Raw genomic sequence first — 19,538 nt, forward strand, 5'->3', positions numbered from 1 at the left:
TTGGCTGTGATTTTACTACAAGACGAATGTCCACGTTATTACAAAAGCGGCCCTGGTTGAGGGTAAGAAAGAGACGAGATCTCCGTCTCAGTATCCAGAAGTGACATGAGAAGGATTTCTAACCTGTGGTAACCGTCCATAATGTCAGTTCAGCTACCCACGAAGCTTGAACTGCCCGAGAATGTTCTTTGTCCCAACAACCCAACTCAAAAAGTTTGCCCCCCATTTTAATTATTTATCAACCACAAGAAATTTCACCTCATATACTAACTAGAGTCCTATCTTGTATATTTGACTCGCCTTTGGCTATGTAAATGACAAATATCTTTTGTATATACAGAAGTTATTGAATTCATCATAACACTTAGAGAACCTGCTCTTTGAATAACATCTTCGGTATTTTTGTCGCACAAACACTGTGTCTGAGGCCACTGTTCAGAAAATCCGTAAGTCGAGATTGTTTCGGTAAAAAAAAAACGTGGTTTTGATACTTCTAATTTAGACATCAAAATAGTGCATGAATGCTGTAAAATTTCTATGCAAACTGTCAGCATTCTTTTATACTTTAGATTATTACCTTAGGGAATCAAGAGGTAGATCGTGTTTTATTGTGATTGTCAAAAAGACCTGGTTCGTTTACTCATACTTTTACAATGCATTGTGCTTATAGGGCTAAGTTTTTTTTTCTCTCCATTAATATGTCATTAAACTCCACTTGAGAACAGTAAACAGCGGGCCTCTTCTTATTTTAACTTTAAGGCAAAGTTGCTATTAACTTGAAAATATTGACGCAAGTCAAAGCAACTTTTAAATCAACCCGTTTAAGGACGCTGTCCCTAATGGACTTTATTTTCCACGCGTTTGCTTGGAGACTACATAAAGTTTTCTTGAATGACTTGAATCTGATGAAAAGTACTTCTTTCAATCTAACGTGTAGTTATTAGTTTTGTTTGATATTTCAATAATGCGCTTCTGCTGTTTACAGCATGCAGTGAGGATCTTAACTGACAGCTATATTATAACGGTGAGAAATGATCCTTTCAAGAAATTTTGTCCACTTTCTTTGTACTTTTCCGACATTACATTCACTCTCTCTCTCTCTCTCTCTCTCTCACACACACACACACACACACACACGCACACACAAGCGCTCCCACACACGCAGACATAAGCCACGCACTCCACTATGTCACCTACCTATTCTGTCTCAACCCCTTGACCCCCTCCCTTCCTTTTTGCCTAAAAGAAGCACACGTGTTCGCACTCGACCACCCCCTCCCATTCCCCATACTGTTGTCCCCAAAACACTACTCTGCACAACTCCATTGACTCGGTCACTTACAGGGGTTGTCGTGTCGCCCACGTAGGAATGAACGGCATAAAAGGCCAAAAAGCACAAACAGGGCTTAAAAAAGAACCGACCCGCGTGAAAAGTCAATCGTAAAGAATTCAGACGCATAAACAAATGTAAGCGTTTGGGATGGTGACTTGGGTTTGTGAAAGAAGTGCCTAAGACCGTTTGGTACGTTGGGGCAGAAGAGGAGAAGGAAATGTGCGACTCTCAGATGTCCGAGGTATACATATAGGTGTCCTGAGTTAAAAGGTAGGCGTATGAGAGAGCAAAAGAGAGGACAGAAGACCCGGAGGTGCCAGGAACCAAAGACATTTTATGGGTTCCCCTTACCTTCTACCAGGGCCACAGATTGATTTTTCAGTAAATATTCACTAGAGATGTCTCTGGCTAATTCACACAATTCTCGCGGCACTGAAAAAAGTACATAATTAACCAGACAAATATCTGTGAAAAGTCAACCTGCTGTCCTGGTAGAGAGTACACATGAAGGCGCCCCCTACGTGTCTCAGGTTTAACATACATGTGCATTAATTTCTTACTATTTACTGGTGCTCATATTCTTTTAACTGGAGAAAAATTTCTTTTAACAGATCTTTAAAAGCCTCCCACATATGAAAATGTTTAAAAGTCCAGAAGACGAGTGTTAGAGTAGATCCCGTTGAGATCTTCTCTCGATGTTAAAAAAAAAATTAGTATTTAAAGACTCTGTGAGCAAAGATGGGAAATAAAATTGAATCCGAGTCCTTGAAATGCTTTACGAGTGTAATCAAGAATGGGACAAGATGCATCCATTCTGTAATTCCCATTATATTTTGAAGATAAGAGATTTTGTCTGTAACTATGCGAGTGTACCCTTTTTTAGCTGGTGGCATCTTCCCTCTGACAAAGAGTGGCATATGTGGCGGAATGGTCAAACTCCTACATATCAACTTCAATACAAAACAAAGTTTACAAGGTCGCGATGTCGAAGTTAATCAGGCATTGGATTAATGGAGAAAAGGATTAATCAGATAGAAAAATTAAGACGGCTGAGGCGTGTGTATGAGCAAAGAGCTGATAACTGTAGGTTACAGTTGACTTTTGCGTTTACTTTAAGAAGTGGTCAATGCCTTCAACACGTGTTTTCAAAATAACAATGGTTAAGTGTGAAATGGTCTTTTCCCTTAATTCCAAAAATATTTAACTTTTGGTCATTGAAATTCATTTGTATCATTTGATTACCAATAATTACCAATAATTTTTGCGTTAAGATAATAAATACTAAACGACGACGACTGCGCTTGTTGCGTTAATAGGTAGTCACGCCCTGAATTTCATTTAATTTGATATCAAACCATGTGGTAAGTAAAAAAAAAAAAAAAAAAAAAAAAAGAAACGAAAAGAAACGAAAAGCAAACAAACTGTATACAAAAATCGCTTCTGTGTACTGATCGTGAACTGCTCTTCAAGATGGCAGTCTCAAATCTGAATGCCTACCTGTGTGTTAAGATTTAACCGTGACGTGAAACCTTGCATTCACTCTCCTCCACTTCAGGTAAAACTCTAATTAGACTAAATGCAGCTACGTGCTGTCTTGTCGTTAACTCGCGTAACTCCGTCAGCAAACTTTACAATGCTTGGTATTCAGGAAAATTTGTTGAAAGGGGGATCCGTATGTTTCAAGCACCCAAACTGGCTAGTCGTTAGCTTACTGCAAAGGTTGATGTGGGGTATCATTTGCATTGCCTTTTGTTCTGTTTGCTTTTACGAACTAAAATGTTTTCTCAGTCAATTCTACGTATTGGTCCAGTGTCAGTATTGCACAGCATTAGCTCTGGAGCCCCGTATCTGTTTAAATTTAGTGTTATTCGAACCATTAGTTTTGAACAAAAGATGTGTGATATTTCTTCTATTTAAAAGCATGTGGTATGAAGGACGAAAATTGATATTGGATTTTAAAAAAGGTGGCAATGACAAAGTTGAAGTCGTTTCGAAGAGATTTTTTATATGAAAAAAATGCCGTTTTCGTTTTACTTCTTATTTGTTTTTTTTTCGAATCCATACTTACATGCCCTTAAAATGCGTATTTTGCAGCTCAAATCATTTCAATTTTCGAGAGAAATTGCTTTACGTATTATTTTCACATTGCACTTTGTCTTCTTTGTTTTCAATTGTGTTTCTGTTGAAAAAAACGAACTTCCACTAAAAAGGACACAATTGTGAATATAAACGGTCTCACATGTCCAATTAAAATTGGGAATATGGGAAGCCACAAAATAAACATGGTACAGAAGAACCCTGGGCCTGCTGGTTTAAAATTATGACAGACTCTACCGCTGTTATGTGTATCGATTGCAGTACAAGTGCTCTTTATTATATATTACAAACGCAGCTACAAAGGAATGGGGGGAGGGGGGGAGACACCCCCTGCTCCTCTTCAAAAGGTAGAAAAAGACAGTTCTGAAATATAACTTTCACAAGCGTAATAAACTTTTCTTCGATTGAGAGAGAGAGAGAGAGAGAGATATAGGGTTTGAAGTTATGCTTCCTACAGATGTTCTGATGAGAAAACTGATTGCAACCAAACTATAACAAAATGCAAGTGATTAATAACATCGAAATCAGCGCGTAAGAAGGCCAACGCCCATATTTTCCCCTTTTCTTTTCTTTAATAATTGATTATTTTATTAAATAAAGCCATTTTGCTTAGAAATGATTAACCTTTCTGTCAATAACATGAACTGGGACGTAATATGATTTATGATTTAAAAGATCCTTAATTTGCTTTTCCCACTTTTTTTCTATTTTGAGTTTTCGCTGCTCTTTAATTTGTATCTCGCGCATGACCGGATTTCGGCACACACCTTACCGACTTTCCCTATTTAAATGGAATTAACTTCGTACTAAAGTTAATGAAATTTGAGACAAGTGTCATGAGGAAATATCCAAGGTGGAATAATAATATATCTACAAAAATAATAACTTTCACAAGAGCAATTTACAGCCTCTTGCACGAGTGCTCCGTTTCTCAAGCACGTGGCCATTCAAAGGGATTTTCAACAATGTTTCATCAAAAGGGAACCACATATGTGTTTGAATAGAAACACGCATATCGTTTACCAAAATGTAATGAAATTTTAAAAGGATTGCAATCCTTTAAAAATACTTTCGAATTATCCATTTAAACTCGTCTCATCATATTTGTCGAAGCGAGTAATGTGCGATGTTTGGCAACCTACCAAAGCTGGCGTCTCTAATTTTCTGCAGTTAAGTCAAAGGGCGTGACAGACAGACAAGTGGGTCACCCCAAAAATATTATTTGCACAGGGTTGGATCGCCACCTCTAAGGTGTAGAATAAGGTAGCATTACACTTGGTTCAATCGGGCTATAGAATGAAAGAAGGGGAGATGACGCTATGCTGTGCTTCAAATCAAAGATCGAGTTTAATGGACCGAAAGTGATGTTTGCCAATAAATGGAATAGGTATTTGGAAAATAATTGATTCAGACGAATTGGGACTCGCTGTGACAAATAGACTCACTGAACCCCTGAAGACAGGAGAGAAAAAAACGTGAGGGAAAATCGCGCGCTTGCACAAAAAGGGGTTTAAAAAGACGTGTGCGCATGGACGGCGAAGGAGTTGATTTTCGGTTATTCTGTCAAGATTTATATTTGCAATACACTTCAACTCTCTTCACAGTTGCTAGGGATCAGTATAACAATGAAACGCTAAAACGGGTAAGTCAGAAAGTTATAGGAATACTGTGAATGCAGTTTGGGCTATTATTTCCTATTTTTTAGATTAAACCAGTTTTCGTTGAAATGGGGAAGTATACTTTGTCTCCTCCTTGTAAATGAGCAGAGCAGAGTAGGCCTGATTACACCTACTGGAACTAGGATGGTTTCCTCATTAATCTACATTTAAATTGTAGCAAACTAAATGCATATGTCTGGGGAAAGTTCGGAATTTGTCTATGAGGTAGGTTTTATAATTCAAGCGGCGTGCATTTCTTGGTTCGTGTTGGAAATATAATTATCTATTCTCAATTATACCAGTTATATATATCATATACGAACAGGAGCGTGCTTGGATACACACCACACCAGGAGCGGACAGAGTAGGGAGTAGGACGTGTGTGTAAACCCTACTGTCAAGCTCGAGTGTCCCAATAGCAGTTCATCGTTAATTTCTTAAATACACGTGTAAACATATTATCACCCTCATGCCAGTACTTCCCCAATCAAACGTGATCAATTATTATCCATGCGATATCTGTTTTCTATTGAATAGTCTTGTCTTGTTCGACAAGACTTTTCTTGCTTTTTTACTGGCCTTATCCTAAAACAATGATGCTTTACTATCATCAATGGAAATATACCTCTTCCATACGTTGCGTTCAACTACAGACGACAGTTATACTTGTGTTGACTTGTATATTTTCTGCAAGTCACAAATGCTCGTTTCATTTAATACTTTAGAAGAAACTGAATAAAAAGGCTGAAAGCCTAGGTTATACATGCGAAGACGTCTATACAATTTGTTTTCGGAAGTATCAGCCATAATAGTCATATGACACAGTTATTAGTTCAATCAGAAGCTGGATTTCCTGACTACTATTTCCTTTCTACCGTTATTTGCCTTTTGCCGGTTCCTGTTGAAAGCAGAATGTTATCAGTGTAAGCCCTATGTACGTTTCCTGACAGCCCCTGCATGAGTTTTACACGTTAATGAATTAATATGTCTAAATAAGATAAATGACATTTTGTCTTGTTCCCAAAACCTCTCTCTCTCTTTCCTTCTCTCTTTCTCTCTCTCTCTCTCTCAGTCTTTAATTTCATGATCATAAATCTCCATTAGCTTGGTCTGACAAGAACCATTTTAACCCCGTTTAAATTGCTTTGTGAGTGATAAATGCTCTTTGGCCTTAAAAGGGCAAATCATTGTTTTAGTAAATCACCAGCTTTATTAACGGGCTTCCTGCAGCTGAACAGATTTGCGACATCTGTGAGAAGCGTTTATTTTCTAGAACAGGTGTACACATTTCTGGGGTATTCACCCAAGTCAGGACAAAGAAGGGAGCACCTTTTTTTAATTCATGCCCATCTCTCTCTCTCTCTCTCTCTCTCTCTCTCTTTCTACGTTTTCTTGTTATGTTCTTTCCTATTCCGTGTCTATTATATAATCTTGTCAGGCCCGTAGCCAGCAATTTCAGAGGGGAGGTTCTTTTTATGAAAAAGTGGACCTTTTATCATAAAATCTTCATGTACTTAGATCATAATTTTCCCAGAGTGGACCTTTTCCCATTCCCAGCAGAAAGGGTGGTTCTTTCGAACCCCCCGAACCCCCCCTCCCCCCCGCCAGACTACGGGCCTGCTTATTTTTCACTGTTTTCAGCTGGGAAACTTGTATTGGCCACCAACTCTCTCATCCCGGTGCACGAATATCTAGTTCCTAAGAGTGCGAAGAGTACCTTCTCCTAGAATACAATCTGTAGTAATGATATTGATAATGATAGCACAAAAAACACCTGATGGACCTTGAACCGGTGATTCGAGTTTTATTTCAGGAACTCCTCTTTGGATTCACACCTTTGTTTGGTTTATCTGTGGGAAATCTTGTCCATATCATCCAAGCTGTCAGCGAGAAAAAATATTTTCAAGGGAACGTGAATGAGATCATGAGAGTATTTTTTGCGCGTACATTTTTCATGCGTTTTCAAATTTATTACCCTTTTCTTTAGAGAAAGATGGATTTGGAGCAGAAACCAATCCGTCCGTCGTTAAATTTCTTTAAAAAAACATCCAAACCACAAAACATTTTTGCTGGTTGTATATAAGAATTGTTTCGTTTTCCTCCACTTATAACCTTTTTATGAATGAATTTGCTGAGGAGTATGTTCATGTTCGACGTCCCTGTTTTAGACGGGAGAGATAGCTTTTGTTTTTTGAGCCCTCCAACCTTTGTTTTTGTAGAAACAGCTGAGTTTCTTTGGCAAAACAACTGAGGAATCTTAAAAACGGGAGAAAATAGGAAGGAAAACATATTTGTGGATTGCTGATGAGAAAGTCCGACGACTAAAGCGTGGGTCCCGGTCGGGTCAAGTCGGGCTTACGGAGCTCCTTGTCTTATCTGAGGGACAGAACGCAGATCACTTGATTTCCATGCTGGGTGGAGGTACCGGTGATATTTAAAGGCGGGAGACTCAGGACGAGATCAGTATGCGCATTGACAGGTAAGTTTATGGCACTGCATGACATGATGATCCGTTATTTGTGCTTTAAAGTGTGCGTGGTTGTAAGAAGGTGAGTGCGTCTCTCTCTCTCTCTCTCTCTCTCTCTCTCTGTGCGTGTGCGTGTGCGTGAGAGAGAGAGAGAGGGAAAGAAAGAGAGAATAGCATTCCCTGTTATACTAGGCCTTACAGCATGAATTGTGTATATTCTACCTGTTTTAGCTATTTCTTTAAATTTCTAACATCAAAAGAGTGTCAACTTATGGAAGTAGGAAGTCTTGAAGAGCAGCATTAAGCCAGTTTTTATGCCGGTAACGGGAGATTAGAAAAATAAGTAAAATCGTCAGTCAAACCGTCAGGCTAATGTCCGTTTCAGCATCTTCTGAGAAGAGCATTCCGGGTTTTACATGCAAATAATATATGTTATCTAGCACTAGAATTAGTATTATCTTTTCAGATATTGATGTGCACGATAAATTAAATTAAAGCCTACATGACCAACTAAAAAAGGCCTCAAAGAGCGCAGACCCCCACCAATACAGCTTAGTTTTCATGGATAATTAATTAATTGATTAACTGTTCAATCGAGCACCACCGAAATCTTAAACTATCGTAAAATTTTATTAATTTCAATCCATTACTTTTTGACTTGGGTTGTTAACTAACAGACAAACAAAGACAATTAAAATTATAAACTCGTTTACTTGGCGGGGGTTAAAATAGAGTCACTGCTTGTATCTATCATCAAATTTTATCAGGTTTTCTGTCCTACTCAGCAATGTCAAATGTGAATCCAGTATTTTATTTTTGATACAGTCTTAAGACAGGATTTGTAGAAATCGCACACAAAAAAGTAAACATGATATAAAAGGGGAAGCAATATCAGACATCAATGATCGACAAAGAAAGCGAATAGTTGATATCTCCTATCTAACCACACTCCACAAAAGATAACCGACGCGGTAGACCAAAACCCGAAACAATTATATCTATAAATTGAAAGTAATCAGGCGACATTTTAGCTAAACCGCACGGTTATTTTACATCGCATAATAAAACCGGAGTCTCGTGCGAGACACATTATTTTTAGAAATTAAAATTTATGACAGGAAGCGATTGTGGTTACTGGAAAAGAGGTAATTTCCGCACTGCTTGGATAGCCTATCATCACGGTATTTGTAAACAATATTTGATAGCCTTTGTCACAAGTTAAAAATGTTTATAAGGTTAGAATAGTGTTCAGTGTATTGTTCAAAATGGGTCTGCTTTTACGTTGAGCGGCTGTGTCCGCAGTGTTGTGGTTTCTTCTTGCTTTTTAGAAAGAATAAGAAAGAAATAAAAATGCTAATGAAAGGCTACAAAAATATTCCTCTTTTAGATAGGCCTATATAGGCCTAGGCCTAAAGGCCTATAGATGCGGAAGACTTGATCTTTGTCGTGAATTTCAGTATAGGTCTAATCTAGGATGCGTTACAGGAGAGAAGGAGAAACAAAGTAAAACGAATGCCTTAGTCTTCAAAGAAAAAAAAGGTTTTGGCGTCTCTTGTCATATGACTTGTTCAGAGTTTTTCGGGGAGAACAACAAAGGCATTTCTTCTTACACGATGCATTCCCATTCCTGTTAAATTCAACTTGATGTCACTTTTGTGAAAATCATTCAAATTCATAAATTTCCTTGTTACTTATAACACAGTATGGCACGAATTAAATATTCTTTATGGCATTATATATTTTCCTTTCGCCCCTTGCCCCAAGAGCGGAGTGAACGCCATATTAACAGAAATAGGTCAATGCAATGTCAAGTCAATAGTGAACGTTACTCACTGCAAACCGCGCTAGTTTAAACATCTGCCTGTGGTGGCATATACCTTTATGTGGTGCTAACAGCTGTAATATTAGGTTGCTTCTTTGGAGGACAAAGACTTTAGCAAAAGTCGAGTGGTATCAGACAAAACAGAAGTATTCTGCATGAGAACCAGTCGCGACACAGACACAGACAGTCGATCCTGCGAGTACGATGCCTGCATTGGGTTGTCGGCTTGGTAAGTTTCTTCATCCAAAGTCGTGATCTCGGCTTCTTTTTATTGAGAAATTTCAGATTATATCACTTCATGTTTATATCTCTGTTATTACATGGACAAGGGACTGTGACATATTTTGGATATCTTCATTGTTTTCAGTTTTCACCGTTCACGCAGCTGCGCAGACGCCTATGTTGATGTTTGGTTACAGTGATACATTGTATAACAATTGTATCTATATACAAATGGGCTGGTTTTGAAAACACCCCATGGGATGCGTTTTTCTTCTTTTTATTTGCAAGTGATGTTAGATTTTCAACCATTTTTACTGCTTGCATTATATATTGTCGTCTGCTTCAGGTGGATGAGTAACACAACTTTATCTCCAGGTATATTAAAAAAACATGTTCTGTATCTGTATCAGTATCTGTCCATATACGTCAGAAAACACTACTGGTGTATGTTAGGGGACCTATGATAGACGGGGAGAAGATGTTTGTTCATTCTTTGTGTTTTGAGCACAATTGACTTAAAACAAGAAGCAATTTGGAGAACTTTTTCAGTGATAATCCAGAAAATAACATAATTATTACAAATACATTTAAAAATATATATATATATATATACGTATGTATATTTATACATTTTAAGGTTTATGATAATATTAGGGCTTATTAATGATAATCTCCAAAAGAATAAGCTGTTAGTTTTTCTGGTGAGTGTTTACCATGTTTGGTGTTGTGACAGTTGAACCACAGTGTGGTATGAATGGATGACCTCTAGCTGTGGTTTGACCTTTGATGAACTCTGACCTTATGTTCCTATTGAGCTGCTATTTATTGTTGGTGAGCTGTATGAGTGTGTGTTAATTATTAAATAAAAAGTTAGAAATTGAAAATAAATGAATGAGTATCAAGTAGATAAACAAATGAAAATTCTGGTGTAGGATTTGATGAGAAATTTTAATAGAGTGGCTTATGATTGCCTCTAATACATGAGCCATTTTATCCTTTTTTCTTATACTCTAAAACCATGTCTGCATAAACCCAGCATAGTGACAGTAATTGGTGAGGATGTGGCCCCTTTACTTGGCTTCATAACTGCTTTATACCAGTGGTATTTTATTTTAATAAAAAAGTTCCACATAATATGTACATGGGTCAAGATTTTTTAAAAGTTACATAACATGCTGCCAGTTTGGATGGGTAATGGAAGATGAGCAACATATTGACAGAGTTGATGTAAAAATTCTGATTTAGTGTTATTTACGCTGCATACAAAGCCATTTAATTTATAACAAACTAGACCAGTTATGAGCTATCTGCATTGACATGATGTGGGATTACAATGTTGATATGAAGGCTCTGTGACCAGATAGTTAGTTCCAAAGCAAACTGAATTATGAGTGTCCACTTGAGCTATAAGAACCAGGGCGAAGTAGGATTTGTGTGTGTGTGTGTGTGTGTGTGCGCGTGCGTGCTCGCGTGCAACAAAAGTGTGCATAGGTAGAGAACTTGATAGTGGATGTGTATGACAACCCAGTTCGGTTTATCTAGAGTAACCAGGTACAAAACAACTGAATTAGTCAGGGGTGTGTTGGGGTGGAACTATGTAGTTTTTTCTCATCTCCTTCAAGGTAAGGTAGAAATGGGTAAGGTAAAATAAAAATAGGCCAGACCTGCTGGTAGTTGTGGGTCCCCTCAAGTTTTCACAATGACAGAAATGCACTAGGATCAGCTCATTGGTATGCTTATATCACACTCTCTGTTACAATTTTTTTTTGGTGAAGGGGGGGGGGGGGGGGTGATATAATGGATATGTGGATTGACCTAAGTTTCTTTCAGCTGGATCATGCAGACTGTTTCCATTTGGATGATTTTTGAAGATTTTCTGACAGATTTTTTTTTAATCATCATTTTACCTGTGACAGGGAATTCAACAGTTTTTAAAGCTACAATAAATGTTTTATTTGATAAAAAGAATATGCCTCTAAAAATAGCCCCAGTATTATGTTGTGTCCTTGTTCACAGGTAGTGTAAAAAAAGTCATTACAATTTCAAGTTTACATCTTCTTGAGGCTATTGTACCCCACATTAAAACATTTTTGAGAGAAATGAACAAGTTATGATATTTAGTTAAACATGTGAAGATGTCTGCTTCTTTACTGAAGTTTTGTCAGAGGAAACCTTATAATTTCCAGTTTGCTTTGGGGCACCAGGAGATAAGCTCTTTGATATCCTAAATTATTTGAAGAAGACTAAGTACACAAGGGGAACAAAAGGAACATCAACAGGGCAACCTGAGTATTCGTAATTACCATCTTTGTACTGCGATGATCTGCTTATCCATTTACCTGCAGTCATAATGTTGTCAGATTTGATAAAACGGAAGAAATTGTTCTGTTACAGAGAAGCGTGACTGGCTCGTTGGAGAGTTGATGAAAGGATTACTGTCACTTGTTGTCAGGGGGATTCAGTCCGTGTCCAGCTAATCCTTTATTTTACCAGCAATTTTAGGTCAAAGATCAGCAATTTTTCACCAGTGACTAAGAATCTATTTGGTGTCTACTGCTGAATGAAGGAATGTTGCTGTGGACATTTGGAATTTATTGAGTACTGAAATGTAGAAATTGATACAGATGTCTGACTGAGAATGAAACTGAACACTAAAACATATTTTAAAATTGGAAGTTAAATTTAATTAAAATGTTTTCATAGATTAGGTTTCATGTACATTTTGTTTCATGTACATTTTGTAGCATTTCTGTGTTAAAGTGAATAATTTTTTACTGGAAAAACAAAGAAAAATACCTTGTTAAATTAAATGAAATCCAACTGCTTGTCTTACAGCTTCTTCATGAACAACCGTTTGATAGCAAATAGTTTTGATAAAAATATTTAACAAATATCAGTGATGGTGATGGAGTCTAATCCTTGCAGTGTAGATCTAACATATATGGGTACTAATATGCTGAAGTGATTATCATAATTTGCCCAGACTTTGTAATTATGACAAGAAGTAATGATAGAATAGGCAGAAGGGGTGATCTCATCATTATTGGGCCTGACATCCTGAAATCAAGTTTTAAAAAAATTCCACACTATGTAACAGCTGTCATAGGATAACAAAGTTGGCAGAAATGAATGAAAATCTCCCAGTTTCTGCTCATATTAGTCATCATGCACACAAAGAAGGGAGACCTCCCACAGATGATGGCTCTGAAAAAGGCTTGAGGAATCACCATGTAGTGTTGTTATTTAATCTTGATGCTTTATTTTACTTGCAGATTGTTTATGCCTAACTATAATAATTGGGTGTTGACCAACATGAAGCAGAGGTTTGGCAATATTACTAGAAGTTTATCAGCAGTTAGAGAGATAGCTTTTTTGTTTCTTTCTTCAGACAGTCAGGAATTCCGTTGTGCAATCTGAAACCAGTTCTGCTGAGACATGACTTATTATGGACAAAATCATTTCTTCAAATTCTTTTCAGTCATCTCTTGTCACATTGTTCAGCTTAATAGATTTCAGGCTTGTTGATAATGCCCAATGCTATCTCGGGTGTCAAGACCTTCAATGAACTTATTTGACTACGTTTCCAGATAGAAGAGCGTGGGGAGAAAAAAGCTTTGCCTTTTATCATTTGGTGGGAGCTGTCCCTTTTAGGAGGGTAATTGCATTGTGCTGTTGTCGAAAGGACTAACTGTAAAATTTGATAACATTCAATTAGGAATGCACTTTGTGAGTGAAGCACTCTTAGAGCGTCTTATTGGGATGTTAACTAAAAAAGGGAGGGGGAAAGTACCGTAAAATTTTTACTGGTGTCATATGGGATGTTCAGCAAAGAGGGAATTCATTTTGTCTATTTATTATTATTATTATTATTATTATTAATTTGTATGTCTGAAGACAGTTACGTACTCAAAATGTAGACTTAGGATGTCAGAGGTTATTGGTCGGGTGTTTGTGTATGTTTGCAGGAGGGAGGGGATTTTAAACTATTATGCTAGTATGTAGAAAAGGGGGAAAAGCTTATGCTTCATTTTAAAACCCAGAAAATATAAACTACCACTGCAATTAGTCTCTCTCTCTCTCTCTCTCTCTCGTGTGTGTGTGTGTGTGTGTGTGTGTGTGTGTGTGTGGATGAGTGGCTGAAACTTGTTTAATGGGTGCAATGTGAAAAATTTGTATCTAAGTAAAAAATAAAAACTGACAAATATCACAAAATTTGGAGGCTGCTTCACTGCTCCTCTCCCTGACAAAATTGAAAAGAAAAGTGTCGATAAGAGTGACAGAGATTTAGGACTTAAAGTGTAATGGAAATTGGAGACAGGGAAATTTAGGATGGCAATTAGCAGCTGGTGAGTGTGTGCTTTACGGGGCCTTATCCATGTTTGGGTCCCAAGGTAAATATTCCTCTTCAGTAGTGAAGAATGACTGGGGCTTTAGTCTTATCTCTCTTATTACTGTGTGCTACTGGTGCTGCTGTCATCATGTTTTACTTCTCTCTGATCTCTGGTTATCCCAAGTGTCTGTGTAGAAATGCTGCTACCAGGCAGAGGTGACTACTTTCTCACTACACTGGTGAGCCAGGAGCAGGATAAAGGAGATCATTACAAATGTTCTCTCTCTGGTAACCATCCATCTTGTGTTTTTCACACATTGAGAAATGTTAGCAAATTTCCTAATTATGATTAAAACAAATGCCAGTCTCACTGATTGAAAAACATTAAGTTAATCATTATTTGAAAATTGATATTTGTTAGCGCATTATAATTATGTTTTTTGTAAGTTGGAGGGGTACGAATCCAGGAAGGACAAGAACTGCACACATGTGACACCAAAAAGATGTGGACCATGATATACTGATATGGTATATGGACCCATAACTTTAGAGTATTATTATAAAGATAACACATTTAACTGAAGTACCAATGCTTTTATTTGTTATTATTAACCTGCGTATGTTGACTACTTGGTTATCCGACCTAAAAAAAGGAAAAGATAAGAAATCCATGTTCCTCCCCTCCTGATAACACATCAGTCTGTGAGATATGACAAGTATGAAACTGGAAGTAGGGGGAAACCTGGCCCTCCAAACTGCTTTATGTATAGAAAACACCAAAAAAGGAGTTTTTGAAGTGGGTTTTGAATGTTAAAGTATAAAGTATTCACACTGGTTGCTTGTATAAAAGTGGGGGGTTGCTGTGATCGGGACAATTAGCGAGTGGCAAGTGCTTCGGAAGGGCTGCAGAGAGAATGAATGCATCTGGTAGACTAAGTGCTGTATTTTTTTACTGCGTTGAATTGAAGATGTTACTTTGAAGGATACTGTGGTTTTTTTTACCCAAAATTTGAGCGGACTTTTTTTCTCTTGCAAAATGTTGTGGGTTTTTTTGGTGAAAATCTAGGTTAACAGGGTAATGTGGCATATTTCAGTGACTAATGCAAGTAGATAGCAAGTTTGGGTTTTGGAAGAAAAATGAAACTGAAACTTTACTGTGGGAAATTACCTTTATGTTTGTGTTGCAACATAAAAACATTGCAGTGAACAACATAAGCTGGAATTGGCAGAGTCAGACGTTAATAACCTGCAGAATTTCTGACAATATGCTGCAACAGCCCAAGGCAGTCTTTGGAAATTAGGATCATCTTTAACAACTAACTGATGTGACATAAATACTTTGATAGGAATCTGAACTGAAGGATTATCTGGAGAAATGATTTGCAGGGCTTATGAAAGTGAAATTTGGATGAAACAGCATTGAAAACATGACATTGAAACAGCTCCATATGAATCTGAGTGGTAAAAGCAAGAGTCTTATAAGATAAAAATATTGCTGGGAGTGGAAAGTGAAATTGTCATTTACAAAAGATTTTAAAGCCAACTAGAAATATGCATGGTTATTGTGCAAATTGTTGACTACAAACCTAGGTAACTTAAAAGAAAAATTGGTGGAATTTGTAAATCAGTTTATTGACAGTCTTGAAAAAAATCTTTGAAGCAAGGAACTTTGCATTATCTGGTGGAAAAAAATGAACAGAATCAGGGAGCACTCAACAGTGAGAGGAGTCCCTCCAGGTGGCAGCACCCAGAGAGAGAACAAGATGGTCATTTTGTATTGCAGACCAGGACATGTGGATTTAAATGGGAGAAATGTGTAAGGAACCAATCATTTTTTTTGTTTGTTTGTTTGTTTTGTTTTTGCTTTGAATGGCTTATCTATGAAAAAAACTTCCTCAATTTCTTTCGTTTTTCTCTTTGCTTTGCTTAGATTACTTAATGTTAAAATGTTGGAATTTTGTTTTTGCTTTGCTTACTTCCTCTTATTTTTGTGATGTTTTTATTATTATTATTAATGAAAGTATTATTATAAGTCAGCATATCAAGGGTGTTATCAGGTTAAAATGGTGGACATCACCATAGAAATTAATACTTTGCCTTTTATAAAATAAAGTTACTTTGTAGAATTTTTATTACAGCACTAGTACTAATTAAAAGTAGGCATACACCAGTGCTGGCACATTAACTGGCATGCACACACTCTTTTTCTCTTATCTCTCTTCTTTTTCTCTTGCTTTTTTGTACTGATAATAAGTTTCCAAACTACTTCAAATAGCATTGAGTACACATGAAATTGATATCGACTTCTGGCAGAACTACACATGTAGTTTACTTTTGATGCCTCATTTGCAGTAAATATTTGACGATAAGAGCCTAGATGTTGTTACCAGAGTGTGCTTTGTTGCATTTTGGCTTTGTTAAGATTTACTCAGGCATTGCATATAACAGTCGAAAAGACACCAAGGGGAAATAGATGTGTTTCTCTAGTATAAGGCAGGGAAAAGTAGTTTTCCCACCTGGTCAACAGGGGACACTGTGATTTACAGCCAGGTTCCAGTTTTACGTTAATTTAATCCTTGTATAAAAATAAGGAATAAAGAAAAACTGTCTGACTTCATTTAATTTAATAGTTTCATTTTGGAAGTCTTATCAGGCTGGATAATGAATGACTTCAATTTATTATCCTCATTAATTAAAGAACATTAACTATAAATGGTTATAATTAGCTATTCAATGATGTTCTCCATTAGTTAAATCTGTCTGGCCAGTACAGCTAATTAATGTATTTCATACAAGTAACTGACTGGTTTTACAAACAAACTCAAAGTCTGCTTTGTAGACTTCCATTGCAATCCACTACAATTTAAAGTAACTATTCTAGTCGTTTCTTTCTTATAAATCTTTTTACAAGGTATCAGTATTTCATTGAAGTGAATTGTCGCTGGTGAAAGTAGACTGAACATTTTTGTCCTAAGTGAAGACTGACTTATCTTTCTCTCCAGGTCATTAAGAAACAAAAAATGAAAGGAAGGAAATAATGAAACAAAATTGTGTGTTATCTCTTTAAGTTACTGTCTACTATTTCAAACAATATGGCAGCATTTCATTTTCTTGGTTTGTTGGAGTGGCAATTATTTGACTTGTCTGCTCACATTATATGCATCTATAAGAAAACTTTCAGAGATTTCTTTTAAAGCTGGCTCATGGCTGAGTAATGATCCCCTCTAAATTTTTTTTCACTCCTCCCATACCCGGACAGTGGGAAAGTCATTTTTATGTAAAACATCATTTGTAAAACCTTAAGTGTGCATTCCCAGAGATTTAGATCGATCCAGAGATTTATATATAGATCGACCTAACTCCCTGGGGGTTCACGCTAAATTGCAGTCAGTCGAGCGTGCACCATAGTTAATTACCCCCTTACAGCTTTAGAGGCGGGACAGACGCTTAAGCCAGCTAAGCTGACAGTAATCTAGTGAGACTCCCCACAGGGATAGATCGATCTAAAATCTATGGAAATGGGGTCTAAGTGATGGCTGCTTAGCACATGGCTAAACATGTTGAGATGTCTTGTCATCAATCAACATATAAATAGGCATCTTCTGTGATCACTGGCATTAATTGCCCTTGTTGAGGAGACCATTCCCAGTTCACTGTCAAACCACAGTCCAAAACACAGTCCATAAGTTATAGTGCTTTTGTTTTGTTGTGTAGGCATATGATAACCTTGTTACCTGGTAAGATTGTACTTTATCGTTTCTATGTACTGATAAGGATTTATAGTCATTGTGACAGAAGAGGATATAGATATCTGCACGTCCTTGATACTGGGTAACGGCAGTGGGTGATCATCTTTAAAAGTCTGTCAAAATATTCCAATGCGTTGTATTACAATGGGGTGCTTTCATATGAAAGGTGATAGATATTTTTATTACAATGAACAATTTTATGTTTCCAAACATTGCTGTGTATTTTAAACTTTTTAATCCTTAGTTGAAAATGACACGAAAACAGCACTTTATACCCCGTTCACACTGCAGTCATTTAACCAGTTAAATAGCAAATTAGGTCGAGACTCGAATTATTGCGGTAGTCTGAACGTAATTCGCATTGCAGAAATTCGGATATTTCAGATTGTAGTGTGAATGGGGTTATACTAATAATCTGGGACACAGACATACCACTCTGTTTTGCTGCTTTATATTATGGAAAAGAAAGCCCCCAGAATGGTATTTGCATGTCTTTATGTACAGACACAGATGTGTCTGTACATATTGCCATCACCTGCGTCTGTCGTCGCCGATGGCGATGCCGATGCCGGCGCCGTGCACTTTCCTTGTAAACACGATAAGTGGAGGGCAGTTTTACTTTTTGGCTTTATATTTACAGAGCTGATGAATATTCATAAAACACAGGTCAAGTTTGAAAATCAGCATGATCGGGCCATTATTGTAGAAGTTATGCTATTTTTTCACTTTTCAGCATATATGCAACCCTGTAAACACATTTTAAGGAAAACCGTTAGGCCTCTTGTCATGAAACTCACAGGAGTAATCAATCTTACTAAAACGCAGGTCAAGTTCGAAAATCGGCATGATCGGGCCACTATTTTAGTAGTTATGCTGTTATTTCATTTTTCAGCATATATGCAACACTGTAAACACAATATACGAAAAACAGATGGGCCAATTGTCATTAAACTCACAGAAGTGGTCATTCCTGCTAAAACGCAGGTTGAGTTCAAAAATCAGCATAATCAGGTCATTATTTTAGAAGTTATGGTGTTTTTTCACATTTCCTCAGATTCAATACTTAGGCATGTAAACAGTCTTATTATTTTACTAATAAGATACATAAAAGTGTTTGTTTGACATTTCCTGCATCTTTACAACATCGTTAGTTGATTATGTAAAAATGATGGTAAACTTGTTATCGTGTATTGTGTAATAAAGTGTCAAAAATGGAAATAAACTCATATCATTACAGTTTGTCAGATTCAATCATTCACTATGTTCAGAATCTCAGAATGGAGGAAATTGGACATTTAACACTATTCTATTGATATTTTTCCCATCTCATCAATTTTCTTAGTTGATCATATAAAAACGGTAGTAAACTGTTAATTTTGTTTTATGTTAGAAATTGTTAAAACTGGAAAAAAAAAACATTTCAGAACATTGCTGTCTTTGTTTACATTTTGGCATTTTCAAGTTGTGACTTTAAAGTTCCATGGGCCTGAAGACCTTTGCTAGTCACATTTTCTGAATATCCATAATACTAATATTTTATTATTAAAATTGATGGTCATTATGCTGTTAAACATTATGTAATATTGCATCAAAATTTGAAAAAAAACTATTTTGGGCACTGCTCCCATGATGACCATTTAAGAAAAACCATGTCACTTACTGTTCTCAAACTTACAGGAAAGAAACATGGGACTAAAATACAGCTTCAGTAGGCAATGCAGTCTGTTTGGTAATTCTTACTGCCAGTTAAACGTTTTTTTTGTGAAAATTTAATTTTTCACATATTGGCATTTTCAAGGTGTGACTTTGAAGTTCCTCGGGCTTGAAGACCCATGCTAGTCACATTTTCTGAAAATCCAT

General features: G+C 36.8%; 1 protein-coding gene across 4 annotated transcripts in view; it reads left to right on the forward strand.

Moving 5' to 3' along the window:
- The first annotated feature begins 1,401 nt into the window (after positions 1 to 1,401).
- Positions 1,402 to 19,538, forward strand: part of LOC106160939 (uncharacterized) — a 30,673-nt gene continuing 12,536 nt past the window's right edge. The window contains exons 1-2 of one of the 4 annotated variants that reach the window (XM_013537747.2): positions 1,402 to 1,603; positions 7,308 to 7,567. In XM_013537747.2, coding sequence (XP_013393201.2) covers positions 7,554 to 7,567 — 14 coding nt within the window. In that variant the 5' untranslated portion in view covers positions 1,402 to 1,603; positions 7,308 to 7,553. Of the gene's footprint in view, positions 1,604 to 7,307; positions 7,568 to 9,338; positions 9,607 to 14,270; positions 15,746 to 19,538 lie in introns of those variants that run through there. The other 3 variants (XM_087016576.1, XM_013537750.2, XM_013537746.2) reach the window with 3 other exon arrangements.

Source organism: Lingula anatina, chromosome 7 (assembly GCF_051362555.1).
Source record: "Lingula anatina isolate TDL-2025a chromosome 7, LinAna3.0, whole genome shotgun sequence".
NCBI lineage: Eukaryota > Metazoa > Brachiopoda > Lingulata > Lingulida > Lingulidae > Lingula > Lingula anatina.